This window comes from Lycorma delicatula, chromosome 4 (assembly GCF_047948215.1).
Source record: "Lycorma delicatula isolate Av1 chromosome 4, ASM4794821v1, whole genome shotgun sequence".
Lineage (NCBI taxonomy): Eukaryota > Metazoa > Arthropoda > Insecta > Hemiptera > Fulgoridae > Lycorma > Lycorma delicatula.
Genome location: NC_134458.1, coordinates 100,715,791 through 100,736,963, shown reverse-complemented (window position 1 = coordinate 100,736,963; position 21,173 = coordinate 100,715,791). Strand labels below are relative to the sequence as shown.

Below are 21,173 nucleotides of genomic sequence, written 5' to 3'. Positions count from 1 at the left end.
ATAGTTTTAGTTTTATATTTAACTACATGAATCATGGATGGTGACATTAATTCATGATTATTTTTATTTCTAACAATCATTACCATATGTCAGATCTACACAATTAACAACACTATACACAACTCAAACATATTAAACTAAATACATGCTATAAATCATCTCATATACCTTTAACTCATTTGATGTCAATAAAATTTAATTTGTCAGCAAAATAATACAAAAAAAGAAAAAAATCATTGCAAAATTTTATGATCATGATGCTAATGGTAATGTAAAAAATTATCTTATTAATAAATCAATGACTCACTGTAATTCTAAAATTAACTACATTATAACATTACATAATTTTTTCATTTATTCCATAAATAAATTGTACTAGACTCACTAAATTAACACATTATGAAACACAACATATTTAATTTCTTTCCATGTTACACTATTTCCTTAACACTAGTCAGTTATGTCCTTCTCTTTGTCATCATCACTGTCGTCCATGGAACTGTCAGGACTGAAATCAGTTTCATGTAATTTTACAATAAAATGCTCAAAAACTTTGTATAACATCAGGTCAAGTTTTAAATAATTTGTCTCACAATTTTCCACAGTTTTGCAAATTGCCTTCCAGAAGTTTACATTTATTTCCTAAAATTTTTCTTTTGCTAGTTCTATTAGCTTTTTAAATTGAATGTTACATTTTTCTTGGACTATGTAATTTTTAACACATATACAGACATTCTCAATAGCATTTAAGTCGGAATGATAAGGTGATAATCTGAAAATGGTATGTCCTTTTTAGCAAACAAAGAATCTATTTTTACATTTTAAATCGCAGTTTAATGAGCAGTTTTATCAGCTCATACAATTCAGGTTTGAACATTTCATGTGAAAATGTTATCTCCTTTTTAATAAGCCAGTTGATCATGTTTTGATTTTTTGAATTTGAATTAGGGGCTGGATTTATCTGAACATTGTGGTGTCCAAGACTATTACAGATCTCAATGACAAATTTGGTTGCAATTAAGAAACAACCCATTTTTGAAAATTATTAAAATTCATATCATCATGGTAATCACCTCTTTTTTGACCAGACTTAAATATTAGGAAAGCATTTTCAATAAAATGGTCTTCTCTTCCCACATTAACTATTATTACTCAACTCCCTTTAAAAACAGGAGTTTTCAGCCCCTCTGAAGAACCTTCTGTCCATGCTTGACCCTTCAGGCAGGAGGAATGTACATAGGTTTCATCTACATATATAACTGGACAATTTTATTTTCTGTACCACATAATGAAGCACAGATAATGAAACCTTTCATCTTGCATATCAACATTCTCAAACAAAATTCTTCTGTTGTTTCAGCTTTTTTCAACTGGGAGCCTAAATTTTTCATGACGACACGAAGAGCCCAAGTGCTCCCTTAAAACGTTATTTGTGTTTTTGCTAATGGCAAAAGTTTCTTTAGAAGAGGCATTCTCTATGCCGTAAGTTAAAACTCATTACTATCCTCCGATTTACACCTTTGTTGAAGTCAACCAGGTGGTTTTCAACTTCTTCCTTGGCAATTTTTTATAAGGAGTACTGAATTCACTTCCACTAGTTTCTTGTTGCTTTAAAATGTGCTACAGGATCTAACAGATACAGCAGTACCTTTAGAAGCATGAGTCTAAATTTGTTTTAAATTTTTTGCTTGCTGTTCTTCGGTTTCTTTCTTAATAAAATTATAAATATTGAGAATAACTGCATGGGTCTGACTTTTCAAAAGCCTCTTTCCACCAATTTTACCAGTTTTTGCCGACATAATGGGTTTATATATTTACACTAAAATAAATTAAATTTATTAACAATTCAAAAAAAGTTAACTAAAAAATATTTTTTCTTTAATGACACTAACACTATTAATAAACTTATTAGCAAATAACAGCTGTGTACAAAGGTTGATTATGTAACCCAGTTATTGGTTATAAAACACATAAACAATTTTTTCAAAAAGTACGTAAACACATGCTGCGATGCTACAGCACATCCAATTTCTATCAGCCACCACTGAACAAACAAGCTGTAAATTTGTAATTTTATAATTATTGTAATAAAAAAAAAAAATCTAAATCCTGTACCCTTCAGATGATATATACAAGTATATGATAAAAGATCAGTAGTGAAAATATTACTAATGAATGAGTAGTTTGGACATGATGATTGGATTAGGGAAATAATACACTTAATTGAAATAATTCAGCTTAAATTAAAAATGTACCAAAAAGTATATAAATACTTTAATTATCTATCACAGAATGTAATAAAACCAGAATAGTTCATTTTATAATTAGATTATAAAACAAATCTCTCTACTTTATTTTAATATTCTAATTAATGTTTTTAATTTAATTCCAGACAAACTGTTCTGATGAAGCATAGATCTCTGTGAAAGTTCCAAATGCGACAGAAAACAAGCCAAAGCAGTAAGTGGAATAATTAATTTTATCTAGATAACACTTAGAAAAAATACTGGCCCAAATACTGTATAATGTTATGTTTTACGTCACAACAGTTCTCTAAACATATTTATTTATGAATGATCAGTGCACATGTTTACAAAATCGCAATACAAATTTTTATTATGGATTTATTTTTTTTGCAACAGCAACTGTTTGCTAATATTCAAGTTCTCCAACAAATGAATTTTCTAGAGAATGAAAAAATCAAGGAAAACCATGTTTCACACCTCCATTTGAAAGACATCACTCGCATATGTTTATTTAATAAAAATCAAAAAACCTCATGAATAAGCTCACCTTTTTGTCCCCTCTTCCGCAATCGCGCCTGCATGTCTGGATTACTGGCTTGTAAATAATTGTGTACTACATCAAAATCTTGAAATGGAGGGAACACAGAATCTTCTGGAAGAGGTCCTTTAACAAGAAATTTCCTCTTACGCGAATTGGTCAATAAACGATCACCAGTATCAATACCAAGTTTCTGACACACACTCTGAAAGCAAACACACAATATATTGACCAATGCAGTAATTATATATAACGATTCTATAAAAAATTAATTAATTTAATAATTCATGCTACAGATTAAATATTAAAAAAAATAAATTTCAAAATATCATCATTCCATACCAGGACTGGTCAGCATTAACTGATTAGCTGCTCTAATCGGTTATAATCACTGACTATAGTTGTTAAACAGTGATTAACTGTTTAAACCTACAAAAACATCTCAAATATCATTATTTGAATACCCTCTTATCCTAGCAATGTTACATGTGCTTCATATTTTCAACAAATTTACATAACTTTTTTTTACCGCTTATATTCATAATCTGTTTGGAATTGTTATCATGAAATTGATTTAGTTTCTATTATATAGAAGGATGAAAGTTTAATAAATCCTAGAAATTTTATTTTATTTCTTTATAAATACAATTCTAGTTTTAATTATGTTCATTTGTGTATGGAAGCATTTGAATAAATTAATTCTGTAGTCTACTTTTTTTTTTTTGTTGACTTTTGAACATTTTCATGATTCAAAAATCTTGGCTTATCTACAATAAAAATAAAACAATAAAATAAAATAAATGTGAAGAACAAATATCTTCAATTTTGACATTTTTTTTTAAGATGAGAAATAATTTTATAAAATTTATGAAAATGTATGTTAAAGAGCTAATTTAAGAGATTAAAGAGATAATTTGAATCTTGAAGAATATATTAAATTCTTTAAGGTAGATCACCACATTGGAATGTAAAGTACAAAAAAGGCATTTCAACCTCCTTAGTATTAAAATCTACTTTTAACTGGTTTTAACTAACTGTGTTAAATGGTTACTGCAGTTCAATTTACAGTACAATGTTACAGAAGAATAAGCTAAAACAAAACAGCTTTGGCACTAGAGAAAATTACAAATAAAACAACCTCAAGTAATATTCAACTTCAACATAAATACATTAATTAAATAAGTTATTTTACACTTTAAAAGAAATAAGCTGATATTTCATTGAATAATAATGTTATTGTATGACAAAAAATTATACACTTGAACAAATGCAGAAATTAAATATTTCAGATGGTTTTAGACCATTCCCTTTAAAGATCTCGAAAAATAAAATTATTGTATGATTCAGTTTCCAAACATTAAAAAAAATACTAAAAAAATAAAGTTATGAAATGTTTCATAACTAAATCATTAATAACATAATAAAAAAACAAGAACAAGAAGAAAAAATTACTTACAGCAATCATCCGGCATATTTTGATTTCAAAATCAGTTGAATTATCAACCACATCAAAGTAAGGATGTCCAACCCATGCAGCAGCAGCATTATAATCCAGTTCTCTAGCAAGTACAACACCTTCACTTCGACAAGCATGATCCTGGTAGGAAAAAATAATGATTACTATAATAAAAATAAAAGAACTGATGACTAATAACATTAATTAACAAATGCAAATGAAATGAAGAAATTTATTTCACTTTAACAATAAAAATATAAATAAAAACAATACCAAAGGGAAGAAAAACTATTATGAAGTTAAATTAATATAGATTACTTATAGTGATGTAGCATGTAATTAAAACCAATATAGACTGTTTAAGTAATATTAATTACCAATTTTATTATTTATTTACTAATTTTGCTGCTGCAAACAGGTATTGGGCCAATAGTGGGCCCAATAACAACTTTGATTAGCTAGGAATTTTATACAGGGTAAAAAATTTCAAGATTGGTAGGGATTTTAACTTTGAACCTTCTGGAAAAAATATAGAGGCTACTTCACTGCCTCAGTTTTGGCAGAAATCAGTTTCAGCAGAAATATGATAATTTATTAGTGTAAAATAAACAGCAAACTCATTTCAACACATAAGTTGACTGTTAAAACATAAGTTGATTAAGGAAATCTCCTGGTAGACCTTTAAACAAGAAAATGTGTATAATTTGTATTAATTGTATTTAAAACACTTATAAATCAACAAATATTAATCATCTCAGTTCATGGTTGATTAATTCTGAACGAATTGCAAATCCATTACTTTATTTATAACAATCAGTCTATGATAAGACCATTTTATTTTGTGTATATAAAAGTTGCTGGTTTTTCTATCTATTCTATGTCTTATCTGGTTTTTCCTTACAAATTTACCAGTAGAATTAATCATTATATGGAATGATTTGTTGAATGTGTTCTCTTTTTATACTTGATGTTTTAAAGTTGTAAAAAATTATACAGTAAAACTTCCCCATATCAGACACGGCTCAGGAACAACAATTGGTTCATTACTTAGAGGTCTCCACTATTCAGAAAAATGTGAATATAGTATTATATTCAGTTATTGTACAGAAAAAATACTACTTTGAATAGAACTATTGTGTATTTATTTCATTTAAATTAAAAAAAAATAGTTGCTAATTAATACAACCAAGCTTTTTTTATTTATTATTTTTTTAAAAATAAAACACTCTCCTCTTAAGTTCATATTTGAATAAAAAAAAGAAGATACTGTACTGCTATAATTGACCCATAAAATAAGAGAGTAAAATTAACTACTAGTAGAGAATTTCCTTCTACTCGGACACCAAATTCTCATCTACATCACCACAAACATTTTTACAAATGTATAGTAACATACATATAGAAATTATACATTTTCTTGTAGTAAAAATACAGTACAATACCGTAACAAATATAATACACGTGTTCAATGTGCAGTATACACTTGCACAGCAACTGATGACGAATCACGCTGAATGATGAATTATTGATTGAAATCATAACATCAACATCTAGGTGGGAAGTGACACAATTCACAATAGATTAGATGCACTGAGTGTAAACTAAAACAAGGAAAATTACAATTTTTTTTCCTGCTGTCCACTTTTCAGAACTGATTGAACAGTTTTCATAGGTAAATTCATTTTCCGCATCCATTATTTAGAAGATCTGTAATTGAGAAGTGTTTTATACATTAATACCACTAATAAAACTAACTGGGAATCTAAATGGTCTGTTATTGGGAAGTGTCCGTTAAGGGAATTTCACTGTATATATATACAGTGCTTCTTTTATATATATATATATATATATACACACAGTATCCCACAGATGTTGGCCAGACTTAAAAAAAAAAAAAAATTAACATGGATAAAAGCCCCATCTCGCTTTATTTTCCCTCTGTTCGGCATTTTGTTTCTTTCCAATGAAATTCATATCTTAAGATTGGATTGAATATTTTAAAGAAATTTGGTGTATTACTACAAACAATAGAAATTATTAATCACTTTAATTCAATTTGAGAAGGAAGCGAAAAAAGCACGGTCAGACTGAATAATGTTTATGGTCCACTTCAGTAATTTCTGCCATATCTAACCCATTTATCAACCATTTTGAAGAAATTAGTTGTCACTTTGTTAAAATAAAAGGCTTTACAATTCATTTAATAAAATGTAATTCAATAAAGCTACTACTAACAAAATGTTGTTGGGTAGATGTACATCCCGACCCCATAGGGGAAGACACTCACCTTGTGGCAATTTCGGTCGCCATTTCACCCCCTCCATTCTGAGCCCTGAGGGACTTTACAGGTCATCTTTAGACCCTCTAACTGATTACATCTCACACTCATCAACCAGGCCTCAGTCAGGATGCTCCAATGCAAATGCCTCAGCAGACATTTACATCAGTAAACATTATTATCTCAGCCAACGGCTACGCTTTAGGCTTCTTTCGGGCATCTTCACTCTTATTTTCCTGCAATATCATCCTCTGAACTCGCTAACCAAGTCCACGGAAGCGCGAACCCCATGCCTAGTCCAATTTTAATACCAATGCTTGTGACTGTAAGTGCCTCAACCATCGACTAAGTAACGACTCAATACAATGAATGCTAAACTCATACCGTTCAAAATGTGTAAGTAACAACGAAATCCAGACCTACATCATCCCATCACCCACTATAAACATCATACCTGAAGACTGCCCTTCGCAAGACAGACCATGTCTTCCCTCAGTAGCGCAGTCATGCCCCCCCCAAGCCGACAGTGGCTCTGTCATTTGACTTCAACAATCACTGCTTTTGAATTAACTGAAGCTCGTTGCCAAAATGCCTATCCCTCGGCCAATCAAATGTTTCACTATCTCAATTTCTCTAACTACTCTGGTATGTTCAGCCTTGTACCAGGGACAGACATGAAGGACATAGTCCACCATCAAACCCACAATCCGGGCATAGACCTGAATGGGTAGATGAATACCTAATTTCACTAAATTATCACAGTCAGTTCTTTTGATATACATTTAATAAAGAAACATAAAATGACAGAGAGGGAAAATGAAGCATGGGTATATGTCCACATGTAATTTTTTTTTCCATTTTGATGTCCTGAACCATTCCCTTAAGTTTAGCCAACACATTGCAGAACACCTTAAATACTTAATAGATTTTCTACGGCAACCTAAATTTCTATTCATATACCTATGACAGATAAGCTCATATCATCTGCTAAGGTTAATTTTAATTGTAATTAAACTTCTTGATATCACAAAACTATTTGTAATTTACTTAAAATGATATTCCTTTATTTTTTATTATTTGCAAACAATGCAATAAGGTTATGTTCTCAGAAAAGCAGCTTCAGTGAGCTTAGTACAGCCGCACAGTCTACCAAAACCAAGTAGTATACATCACTTTTAAACATACATAGAATGGAATTTGTGAATGAGAGATTGTCAACTCAAACGTTGGTTTGAAATAAATTTATGGTCCAATTGGCAAAATTGGACATAATTAATCTTCATACTTAATATTGTATATTAAAGAACCATTTTCATATCTGAATAAAACTATATAATTTAAATTTAAATGTACAGCAGCATGCAAATTAATCTGAACACACACGTTATTATTTAATAAAAAAGTAACTTTATTTAGAAAAAAAATCATACCTGTACAATCTGTGAACATCTAGTAATTAATATGTTCTTCTATTCTTAAACACTTGAAGTACACAATTGGACATCAATTCAACAAGTGTACTACACATTTTTTTGATTTCTTCTTCATGAAAACATACAAATATTATTGCTTTAATGAGGCCAATTTTTGTAATAAAATTCATTTTTAACAGTAGTTTTTTTTTCTACCGCCCACAGATTTTCAATTGGGTTTAAGTCTGGGGAGTTGTCTGGTCTCAGGAGCACTTTAGTTTCATTTTTCAAAAAATCTGTCCACTTTTTTAATAGTATCATGTGGTGCCAAATCTTGCTGGAACACTCTGTTGCCTTGTAGGAATCTGTTTTGAAGTTGTGTCACAACCCTTCCTTCAGAATCTTGATATATCCATCACTTTTCAACATACTGTCTACTGGAAGTAACAAACATGGGTCTTTAAATATGAAACCAACCTGAAGTATTTTTTGCTGGGGATGTTTAACTGATTGTTGGATATTAGCTGGTATTTCCATCTGATGCTTTTCTAATGTATGGAATCCTTAGGCCTTGAACATACAAATGTTGGAACATACAACTTGTTGGAAAACAACATTTTTCCTGTCTTCTTTGATCCAGTTAGCTTGTGCTTTAGCCCATAAGCCTTTTTTTGTGCATTACTGATGTTAAAAGCTGCTTTTTAGCTGGCTGATGAACTTTCAGACCAGATGGAAGAGATCAGCGTCTACCAGTTCTCATGTGTAAATCTGTTTCACTGGCTATTAATTTTCAATTGAAGTCCACTGCAGATAATTTTGGATTAAGTTTACTTTTTCTCACTAATAAATCATCTTGAGTTAGAATGGTTTTTCTTTACAGCCATATTTGCCTTTCCTTGTGTAAAAAGGAACCAGTTTCTTAAAAATGTTTTAAAATAATATTCGCTGTCCCTAGTCCAACACCACATTCAGAAACTATTTGCTGTCATGTCATACTGGTATGCTCAGAGAGAAACAATTTTCAAATGCTTTTTTTAGTTATGTCCATTATTATATATTAACGACAAACTGAACAAAAAATATGAAAATATAATTTTGCAATAAAATTTCACATAACACTATTTATATCATGAAAAGTGCTAAATAACCAAAGAACCATAACCTCACATTACACAGATAACTTAAAGAATGGGTGTGATCAAGCAGTATGGCCACAAAATTGAAATAGATAAAACATTCCCTTGTAGGGATTAATTTGCATACTACTATATATTCTGTAATGTAAATTTTATACCTAGTGTAAATTTTCTCATATTTTGTATAATAATATTACATTTATATAAGTAAGGTTATAAATACCTCGGTGGAATAAAAATCTTCAGCACCGTTAGCTGCAGTGACCATATGAATTATCTGGTTATAACGATTATCACGTAATTCAACTGGATTCCAACCATTTGACAGCATCATACGCTCCCATTTTTCACGAGATATAACTGTTACACAAAAAGATCAACAATGATAAGTTAAAGATAATTTTGAACTACATAAATAATACATTAGTTTAGTATCAGTAGTCAAAACTTCTTTTGAATCAGTATGTTTTCAAAAAAATTCTAATCGATTAAAGTTCTGATAAGTTCTGATATAAAATCTAAAGACTGTTTGGAGTAAAATGTGATGTAAGTAAAAGAATAAATTTGTACAATTGAACAAGTATGATGTACATGTACATTAATCCTTCATTATTCAAGGGGGTTACAGTAAGTACATCCTCCACTAGACAGGGTTTCAAATAAATAAAATTAAGATTTAAATACCATGAATTCTCAGTTATTAACAAGCCTTTCTTTAGTTAACTCTAGCTCTAGCAATTTAAATATCAATAGAAAAGTTATAACTGTCAAACATTTTGAAAAAAATGTTATATTTTTTAAGAATTGTTAAAAAAATGATTATTCAAAATAAACACAAAATAGTGAACATCAAATAATTGAGAATAAAGTGAAGAATATAAATTTTACAGAAATAAATCTACTCTTAATTGAATCCTGATGAATGCAACCTTTAGAATTGGAAGAAATAAGTTTGAGCAAACATAAATTTTTTTTTCCGTTAAAATTAATTTTTCATTTAACAAAAATTGCTGACCTAGATACACACAATAACATGAAAAACTCTTCCTTATCTTAAGTTTGATACTTATACAAATTTAAATTCTTCCAATCTACACTACTAATCATCAGTTGATTATTGCATTGTGCATACATTTTTCCCCTGCCTTTTGGTTGATCTACATTGCACTTATTTGTCTACTGACTAAAATTCAATTTGATAGACACTGCAGTTACTAATAATTAAAAAGATAAATCTGACGAGGGAAAACTAAACATGGTTAAGTAGCTGGAATCTTTGTTACTTCACTAGCATAAGTTATCAAAACATCAGATTCTAAGTTTTTATAATATACCAGTCTGTAAGATGCATTTACTTTTATCTATTTTGGGGAAAATATGTAATAACTTATAGGATAAACATAACATAATTGAAAAAAAAAGAATTTACAGCAAAAATATATACTGCAAACATCCAAATCAACAAAAAGTGCTAGTATGAAATAAACATAACCTATCTCCACTTATGACCATAAATCTAAAGTCATAACAGAGTCTTGTAAGGTAAAGTGTTTTTGAATATAACATTATAAACTGCAATTTATAGTTGACTGATTATAAAGAGTTAAATAATAAATAATCAAGACATACCAGTGCAGTGTGTGATTTTGCCATTCTCATTTCAGAAAATAGGGGACACACTGTGACAGTCACCAGAGCTAATATCTAGTGAATAAACGCTAGCAACCCATTTGTATGATTCTACATAATCATAAAAATCCAAGTATTCAGTAATCCTACTGACTGAGCCACCACATATGTCAATGACAGGCGTTCAACAATATCTAGTACTATTGACAAAAGCAACAACACAAAATTCTTTACAAAAATTGCAGTCTTAATATTTGGCAAACCTGCTCATTACACATTAATAAATTCAACCGAACGGAAAACTAGAATTAAAGTTAAATAAGTGTACAAAAAATGATGCCAAAATTATACAAGCACGGACCCATAAATGAATAAATGTGTTCTGAAAAAAAGAAGGCTTTTGCTTAACTATGTTGAAATGCGGAGAAAACAGAACAGCTAATTTGGAGAGAAGCCAAATCATTTACTAAGGATCAAAAAAAATGCCAAACCCAATTCTACTTATGTAGGATCCATGTATGTTCTTCAGTTTTTCACTGGGTAATAAAATTAAACAAAAAAGTGCCAGCACTGGAATGAAATAAAACAAGATTATTTAACTTAACAAAATTACACGGTAGGTAATTTAACTTTAAATAAAAAAAACAAAACAACACATCATAACATAATTAAAAATTACTATTATCCCCACAATCACAGGCTGATCAGATGTCAGTACAGCAGCAAACTAATTTGAGCTAAACTGGTTGATAAAGCTAACACCATTTAATGTTTCCCATTGGAGAAGGTAAGTAAGTATTCATTATAAAAAGATAAGCTTTGAAAACTGCTAACTTAGGCTTCAGGCCCCTAGATAACATCAAATTAACCATAATATCAATATATGCCTTAAATAAATATTCAATGTTAAAAGAAATAAATGTAATGAGCGAACTTTACTTACATGCAGATGCATCCATAGCACCACGATCACAAATTATAAGGCAGTCTCTTTGACATGTTTCACCCAACTCGAAAAATGTGTTTTCTATCTGTATCATGGTCTTTAATAGATTCTCTTGAAATTTGTATGCTAAATAAAAAAAATAAAAACAACAATTAAAATTCAACATATATAAATTTAAAAAAATATCACAATCAGCATAACTTACAAATAGAAACAGTTACACAAACTAAATTTAAGTCACTGATTTCATACATATCATCCTCATTCATCCTCTGAAGAATTATCTAAACGGTAGTTACCGGAGGCTAAACAGGAAAGAAAGAAGAAAGTCACTGTTGATGAGCGTCAGTCAAACTGAAAGTGTATGTAAATGGTGATGGTAAAAGGTATAAGGAAAACCTTATTCATACATAAATCTGAGACAAAATTAAGACATGTTAAGTAATAAAATGGATCTTTTCTGCATTTAAATACCATTAAATATCACAATTTAATTCAATATCATTTTGTATTTAGTTTAAATAACACTTTTGTTATTAATAAATTGCATATAATTTGTATATTTAATGTTACTCAGATGAGGTTAGCAAGTGAAACGAGCGTTATGTTATGTCGATATCATACAAAGTTCAGTAAATTGAATAGTTACATTACCTAACCTAACCTTAATCTTGATTTAAACCTAACTAACCTTATGTATTAAACTAATACATAACCTGTTAATAATTACATAACCTGTTTAACAAATAAATACAATATATATGAATAATTTATACTGTAGTAAAAGTTTTAGGCGAAACAGAAAAGAATTAAAAGAAAAAACAGAAAAGAAGGGAAAAAAAATTACAATGCTTAATGAAACTCACACAACACAACATGATAAGGCTAATACTTGTATAACAATATTCTTTTTTTCTTTTATAAAAAGATTTGGTTAACAAAAACATAAGATAATGCAAAACCACTGCCTTATTACATAATACTGTACCCTCATCTGCAAGGCATTATTTTAACAATGCAATAACATTAAAAGCTTTTTAGTAGATCATTTTACAGAAATATATTCACTCATTGTCAAAAGAATCAGATGACAGATGTATCTGAGAGAGGAAACCACCACACGCAGTAACTAAAATATTCTACAATAAGCACAGCAACACTATATATAAATACAGATATAAATGATGCCAACAAATAGTCTAGCAAAAATAAAATTAAAGTGTTGAATAATTAGAAAAAAACATTTCACACTATTCATTCCTCACAAAAAATTTTACTTTTTAAATTCACATATAGATTCACAACACCCATGTTAATCTATCATTTTTTTCGTCTTCAGTGATTTGACTGGTTTGATGCAGCTCTCCAAGATTTCTTATCTAGTGCCAGTCGTTTCATTTCGATACACCTCCTACATCCTGCATCTCTAACAATTTGTTTTACATATTCCAGACATTGCCTGCCTGTAGAACTTTACCCTTCTACCTGTCCCTCCAATATTAAAGCAACTATTCCATGATGCCTTAATAGGTGGCCTATAAGTCTGTCTCTTCTTTTAACTATATTTTTCCAAATGCTTCTTTCTTCAGCAATCTGCTGCAACACCTCTTCATTTGTCACTTTATCCACCCATCTGATTTTTAATAATCTCCTATAGCACCATATTTCAAAAGCTTCTAATCTTTTCTTCTCAGGTACTCCGATCGTCCAAGTTTCACTTCATATAAAACTACGCTCTAAACATATACTTTCAAAAATGTTTTCCTGATGTTTAAATTAATTTTTGATGTAAACAAATTATATTTCTGAATGAAGGCTCATTTCGCCTGTGCTATTCGACATATCACTCCTGCTTTGTCCATCTTTAGTAATTCTAGTTCCCAAATAACAAAATTCTTCTACCTCCGTAATCTTTTCTCTTCCTATTCTTATATCCAGTAGTTCATCAACATTATTTCTACTACATTTCATTACTTTTGTTTTGTTCTTGTTTATTTTCACGCAGTAGTTCTTGCGTAGGACTTCATCCATGCTGTTCATTGTTTCTTCTAAATCTTTTTTACTCTCTACTCGAAATATATCCACGATTAAAACATTGTACATCACAATCATATATCAACGATTTGCTGATGATCAGCAAATCGTAGCATCTTTATCTTTTCACCTTGTACTGTTACTCCGAATCTAAATTGTTCTTTAACATCATTAACTGCTAGTTCTATATAAAAATTAAAAAGTAACAGGGATAGGGAACATCCTTGTCTGACTCCCTTTTTTATTTCGGCTTCTTTCTTATGTTCTTCAATTATTACTGTTGCTGTTTGGTTCCTGTAAATGTTAGCAATTGTTCAGATATCTCTCTACTTGAACCCTAATTTTTTTTAAATCCTGAACATTTTATTCCAGTCTATGTTATCGAATGCCTTTTTTAGGTCTATAAATGCCAAGTATGTTGGTTTGTTTTTCTTTAATCTTCCTTCTACTATTAATCTGAGTGCTAAAATTGCTTCCCTTGTCCTTATACTTTTCCTGAAACCAAATTGGTCTTCTCATAACACTTCTTCCACTCTCCTCTTCTGTACAGAATTCTAGTTAAGATTTTTTATGCATGAGTAGTTAAGCTAATTGTTCTGTATTCTTCACATTTATCTGCTCCTGCTTTCTTTAGTATCATGACTATAACACTTTTTTGAAGTCTGATGGAACTTCCCCTTTTTCGTAAATATTACACAACAGTTTGTATAATCTATCTAGACCTACACTGTGTAGTAATTCTGCAGGTATTCTGCCATTCAAATCTTTTAATGCTCTCTTAAATTCAGATCTCAGTGTTCGTATGAGCCAGTCATATATTCACCATAGGAATAGACATTGATACACGATTTTACTTCAGCCTTCTACTTTCATCCTCTTCTTCCTCTGTAACACCATCTTCTAATTCATTTCCTCTGTATAACTTCAATATACTCCACCCACCTATTGACCTTTCCTTTCATATTATAAATCGGTGTACCATCTTTGTTTAACACATTATTAGATTTTAATTTATATACCACAAAATTTTCCGTAACTTTCCTGTATGCTCCGTCTATTTTACCAGTGATCATTTCTATTTCCACTTCTGAACACTTTTCTTTAATCCATTCTTCTTTTGCTAGTTTGCACTTCTTGTTTATAGTATTTCTTAATTGTCGATAGTTCCTTTTACTTTCTTCATCACTAGCATTCTTAAATCTTCTTTACCTCCCCCTCTTCCTCAAGCTTCTCTTAATTTCACAGATTCATCTGACACCTTTTCTTTAGGTTTTTAAACCTCAATCTACATTTCATTATCAATAAATTGTGGTCACCATCAATGTCTGCTCCAGGGTAAGCTTTGCCGTCAACAAGTTTTTCTGTAAATATTTGCTTAACAATGATCCAATCTATCTGATACCTTACAGAATCACCTGGTTTTTTCCATGTTATATTCTTCTATTATGATATTTAAACTGGGTGTTGGCAATTACTAAATTATAATTCGTGCAAAACTCTGGAAGTTGGTCCCCTCTTTCATTCCTTTTGCCCAGTCCATATTCATCCACAATATTTCCTTCCTTGCCTTTTCCAATGCTTGCATTCCAATTTCCAACTATTATTAAATTTTCATCCCCTTTTATGCGTTTAATTGCTTCATCAATTTCTTCATATACACACTCTACCTCATCATCATCATCATCAGCACTTGTAGGCACATAGATGCTAACAATTGTTGTCGGCTTAGGTTTTGACTTTATCCTCATAACAGATTCTATCATTATGCATTTTGAAATACTCTACTCTCTTCCCTATCTTCTTGTTCATTATGAAACATACTCCTGCCTGCCCTTTATTTGAAGCCGAGTTAATTATTTTAAAATCACCTGACCAAAAGTCCTTTTCCTCTTCCCACCGAACCTCGCTAATTCCTAGTACATCTACATTTAATCTATCCATTTCCCTCTTTAAATTTTCTAATCTACCAACCTTTTTTAGACTTCTAACATTCCACGCTCCGACTCATAGAATCTTATTTTTTATTTTCTGGTGATCCCTTCCTTAGTAGTACCCACCTGGAGATCCGAACGAGGGACTAGTTTACCTCCAGAATATTTTACCAAGGAAGGCGTCTCCATCTTTACTACATGAAAATGCAGAGTTATATTTTCTTGGAAAAAAAGCAGCTGTAGTTTTCCATTGCGTTCTGCTGCACAGTACTCAGAAGACTGAGTGATGTTCATATGGCCATTAAATCCTTTTGACCTACACCCTTAACAACTACTGAAAGAGCTGCTGTCCTCTTCCAGGAATCATTCCTTAGGTTGGCTCTCAACAGATACCTCTCCAATATGGTTGCACCTTCGGTCCAGCTACTCTGTATCACTGAGCGCTCAAGCCCCTTCACCAATAACAAGGTCTCATGATTCATAGAGGGAGAATCGATCATAGAATAAAATATAAAATTCAATACCTATCACGGACTAATTTATGTTTTTTATATACAATCTCAGATATGTGTTTTAATGGGAAAGATAAAATAACCAATGATTTAATAATAAACAAAATGAATGAAATCAGCAGATGAGCATTTTACACTGACAATATTACCTTAAACATTTATTACATACAACTATAATAAATTCAATATTATAGGAACATAAATTAATATACTCAATTTTAAATATTAAACTATTTCAAAGACATTATTTATTTTGTTACAGTTCTGCATATAAAATACAACAAAAATTACATAACATTTATAAAACTTCATCCGAGACCAGAAATATGTTCATCAAATGAATAGTAGAAATTTTATAGGGATGACACAGGCAGTTTATTTTATTACTTGCAAATTGGAGTAATAACAAATATTTTCCTTAAAGGAACATATAAATTAAATTAAGGAACATATTATACTGAACTAACAATTACCTAATTATTTATTTATCTACTTTACTACAACAGATGGATGCTCTATGCCAATCGATGACAATAAATTTTTGTAGCCTGTGAAAATATGTCATGCTTGACTGGATTCTAATCCAGAATCTCTAGATAAATGGAAGAGACACTTCACCATTGAGTGGTAATGACCATAGATTCACTTTATGCTATATTACAACCAAAGTTATACTTAAAATTAATTTATTAACTCAACCCCAAAATGGCTGTACCAACTCTTAATATATAAATTCAATGTAATTTTAGAATAACATTTTAAACTCTTTATTTAATATTTTATAATTATTTGCAAAAATTTTACAAATAAAGTAGGTAAATAAGTTGTCTAAATGGTTGAATTCCTTTTAAAATAAATAATACATATAAATTAGACTGCAAGAAATAAATGTAGTAAAAGGAAGTAGACAACACAAATAATAAAAGTAAGACATTCGAATGGAATAATTTAATTGAAGAAATACTATATAAAATGACTTGAAATAACACAAATTATTTTACATTGTTTTATTTCATCATAAATAAGTTGCATCAAATGCAAGATTTTATACAAAAAAAAAAGAATATAAGACTGTTATACATATAATAAAAATCTGATGTGGAAAACACACGACTTCCTTGTATGCCTATTAAATTATATATTTTTAAAACAAAAAGTACATAAAATTTTATTTCATTAAAAACTTTTGATATTTTTTATTTTTTTTTTTGTTATTGAATTATTTTTCATCGTAAAAATTTTATTACAATGAGAGGTTAATAATTAATAAATCAATACATTTAAATTAAAAAAAAAAAAAGGAGATGGAGTCTGATTCGAACCAATGTGCCTTCCCCTTGTAAGACCAAATATTTCATTAATTAATATTTTATTTGGCTATAACTCTGGAACCAATGAAAACAAGTACCACTTATGATATACCATTGAAAAGCTCTCAATGAGGGTTTATTACTGCAGTTAAGAAAAAGTCCAAAATACAATTTTTTTTTATTTTTGGCTTTTTTGGACACTTTTGGTTCAGTTGATTGTAATCAAAAGAAGAAGTGCACAACTAGATGTTGCAACAATCTTAAATCCAAAATTTCAACATCCTATAGCTAATCGTTTTTGAGTTATGCGAGATGTGTGCATAGGTACAGACATCATGGTGAAACTAGTAAAAACGGATTCGGGGATGGCAAAATGTTTATTTCCATTGAAATTTGGAAACCAAAATTTTTCGCGATCACAATATTTCCTTTACATCGTACAAGTAAAAAAAAAACTTCATGTGCTCAAGTACATAATAAAGCAATTTTTTTAAATAAATAAAACTGTTTTTTTATTTTTCAATTACAACTTTATTTGTTTACTTCAACAACCTTTTCTATGATGAGAAATTTATTTTGTATCAATGCCAAACCTGAGCGGTATTTGAACTCAGAGAATCTTCTCAATGAAAGACAGACATGGTTCCATTGCACTAAGGAGGTAATGGGGGCACTGAGTAGTTAGGGGGGTACTTCAAAAAATCAAAATGAGTTTACAGGGCACAAAAACTGGCTATCAGATCTCTGTTTGGTGACTGGAAATAAGAATCATATCAATCAACTTTTACAAAAAACAAAAATTCTGTCAATTTTGTACATTTATAAATTTATTAATGACATTTGCTATAAAAAACTTATTTCAAAAAATAAATATTCACTTGAAACAAAAAAATTACTATTTGTAATAATGCAAAAAACTATTTTTTCATACTTTATTTTACCTGAATTTAAATAATTACTAAAATAAACAACTTTAAAATTTACCAGTTTGTTTTTTTTAAAGCAGTGTTCAGTTTTGTTAGCTGTAGAATAGAAAAACTGTCACACCTGGCAAGATCTACATAATGCATTTATCTTATTAAAATATTTATTTATTGCTGATTTTTTGATGTAAAAAATAATTTGAAATTAAGTTTCCATAACAAAATTTAAGCAAATAAATATGTTTTTTTGGGCTTTTTCTTTAATACTTATTAATACGATAAAATTTCTATTTACAAAAAAAAATCTAACAAAACAATTCATAATATTTTAAAACTCAATTGTTTCCTTATATACCAAAAGGTCCTGAACTCTAATGTACGTGGGTAAGTCAATTATTATCTGCAATTGAGTTCTATTTTTGTTTATGTTGTTAGTACTGTCATGTTGCGTAGATGATGCATGCATGGTTTAATTGTTATGTCTCTGCAGCTTTGATACTGCTAGGTTAGTTCCATTATCGCTGCCCTGCCATTAACCATGGCTGCTGCGCTTTCTGTTTGCATCAAAGAAGAGCAACATTCAGTGATCTGTTTTTTGTGGTCGGAAGGTGTATCAGGGACCAAAATTCATTGAAGACTTTCGGTACAGTACGGGAACAGTGTTTTGCCGCAACAAAGTGTCTATGAATAGATTTAAAAATTCAAAAATGGTCGCACAAGTGTTACGCACGACGAAGGAGCTGGACGACCGTTTACCGCCACAAATGAGGAAAACATTGAGCGTGCACGTGACATGGTTTTCTTAGACAGACGAGTAACTATTGATGAAGTGGCACAGTCTGCAAATTAGTCACTGTTCTGCCTACGAAATCATCCACAACAGACTTGGGTTTCATAAAGTCTGTGCAAGATGGGTCCCAAAACACCTCACACAGTTGCATAAACAAACGCGCTTGGACATCTGCCAAAAACATTTGGATCACTATGGTAACGAACAGGACATCTTAGACAGAATAATCACTGGTGACGAAACATGAATCCATCATTACAAGCCGGAGAGTAAACAGCAGAGTATGGAATGTAAACATCCAAATTCGCCCTACAAAAAAAGTTCAAGACCCAACCGTCCGCAGGAAAACTGATGCTTATGGTTTTTTAGGACTCGCAAGACCCAATACTGGAACATTATGAAGAAAGGGGCACGACAATAAACAGTGAGATGCTTACTGCCAAGCTGAAGCCTGCAATTCGAAGCAAATGCAGAGAACTGCTGTTGAAAGGTGTTATGTTGTTAAACGACAATACTCGTCCACATACTGCGGCCCACACTGCTGAAACGCTCCAGAAACTCAACTTTGAAGTACTGGCTCATCCTCCATATAGTCCTGATCTTGCCCCTTCTGACTACCACTTGTTTGGTGCACTCAAAGAGGCATTAAGGGGCCGTTGATTTACCTCGGACAAAACAGTTAAAGAAGCGGTGCATTCCTGGCTCGCAGCTCAACCGAAAACCTTCTTTTATGAGGGAATCAGGAAGCTTGTGCAATCATGGACCAAGTGTGTTGAAATTAAAGGGAACTACGTTGAAAAATGATGTACATGTTAGTTTCCTATTTGTATTGCAATAAAATTTATAACGACACTGCAGATAATAATTGACTTACAGTCATATAATTACTCTTATACATCGCAATGCAGGAGCTACTTCTAGCTCATAGTTGGTAATGGTACAGCGGGTTCCAATTTTAAGTTAAGAATACCATACACAATTAAATTGTTAAATATTTTACCCATCTGGGTACAGCTGCGTAAGGGTTCCAAATCAAGAAAGCAGCATTATGAGATAACTGGAGATTTTAAAATACCAAATGAATAAACTGTTGTCATGCTTCTGAAATTCTTTTATTTGTACATTCTTTTAACAAGGAAAAAACCCAAACAAACCTATATTTTTTTAACAAACCTATCAAATCCAAGAAACCAGACAAAGTTTATTTTACAATTTTAAGACTATGCAGATTTCATTACTTATTGCAGTCTTTTTTACATACAACATTTTATCTTTTTATTTAGGATTTTCACAAGTTCCTGCTGTTTATAATACTTGGTTTACAAGCACAAACAATATTCATTTTAACGAACCACTTTTAACACTAATACGAACAAACAATACTGTGTTGTGGTTTAACTGAAGACACTTTTCAGGAATGAATCATTCAAGACCAATATTTAAAGTGTAATGACAATTGTCACACAATTATAATTTTGCAAAAATTCATAAATCAACACTAAAGCTGGTAAAAACAACATATTAAACAACAAAAAAACTCTTTTTCTTTTATTACTGTTCAAGATATTAAAACTACATCATTTCAGTAACCATAACATCATGTATAAGGAAAAAGTGACTGGTAGCCAACTAGTAGTTAAAATATGTCCATTAAAAAAAAAAGATAAGACCCATAAATAATATTTCTCTTTTTTATTAATTATCTTAATTTGTTAAACATTATATTGAAATAAAATACAGCTTTTTTTCACTAAATTATGACTATATATAGCATATACATTCATAATTTAGTAAAATAAACAACATAAATTATGTAATAATAAAAAATATAAAAATATTATTTATAATAAAAATAAATTTCAAACAGCTTTATTAACTGTTATAAATGAATTCTATAAATAATTTAACAAAACAATTAATTATGTAATAAACCATACATAATAGTTGCATCGTATAATAATATTAATATTCAATTTAAGAAATATAAAAATAATTTTATACAATAATCATTTAAACAGGAAAAAAGGTTAAT

At 30.1% G+C, this 21,173-nt stretch overlaps 1 protein-coding gene across 3 annotated transcripts in view; it reads right to left on the bottom strand.

The window, feature by feature from the left end:
* Ttd14 (TRPL translocation defect 14) overlaps positions 1-21,173 on the bottom strand; it is a 129,359-nt gene that overhangs the window by 18,378 nt on the left and 89,808 nt on the right. For all 3 annotated transcript variants that reach the window (XM_075363799.1, XM_075363801.1, XM_075363800.1), the window contains 4 exons: positions 11,639-11,767; positions 9,290-9,426; positions 4,241-4,381; positions 2,794-2,989 (listed from right to left, as the gene is read on the bottom strand). In XM_075363799.1, coding sequence (XP_075219914.1) covers positions 2,794-2,989; positions 4,241-4,381; positions 9,290-9,426; positions 11,639-11,767 — 603 coding nt within the window. The remainder of the gene's footprint in view (positions 1-2,793; positions 2,990-4,240; positions 4,382-9,289; positions 9,427-11,638; positions 11,768-21,173) is intronic.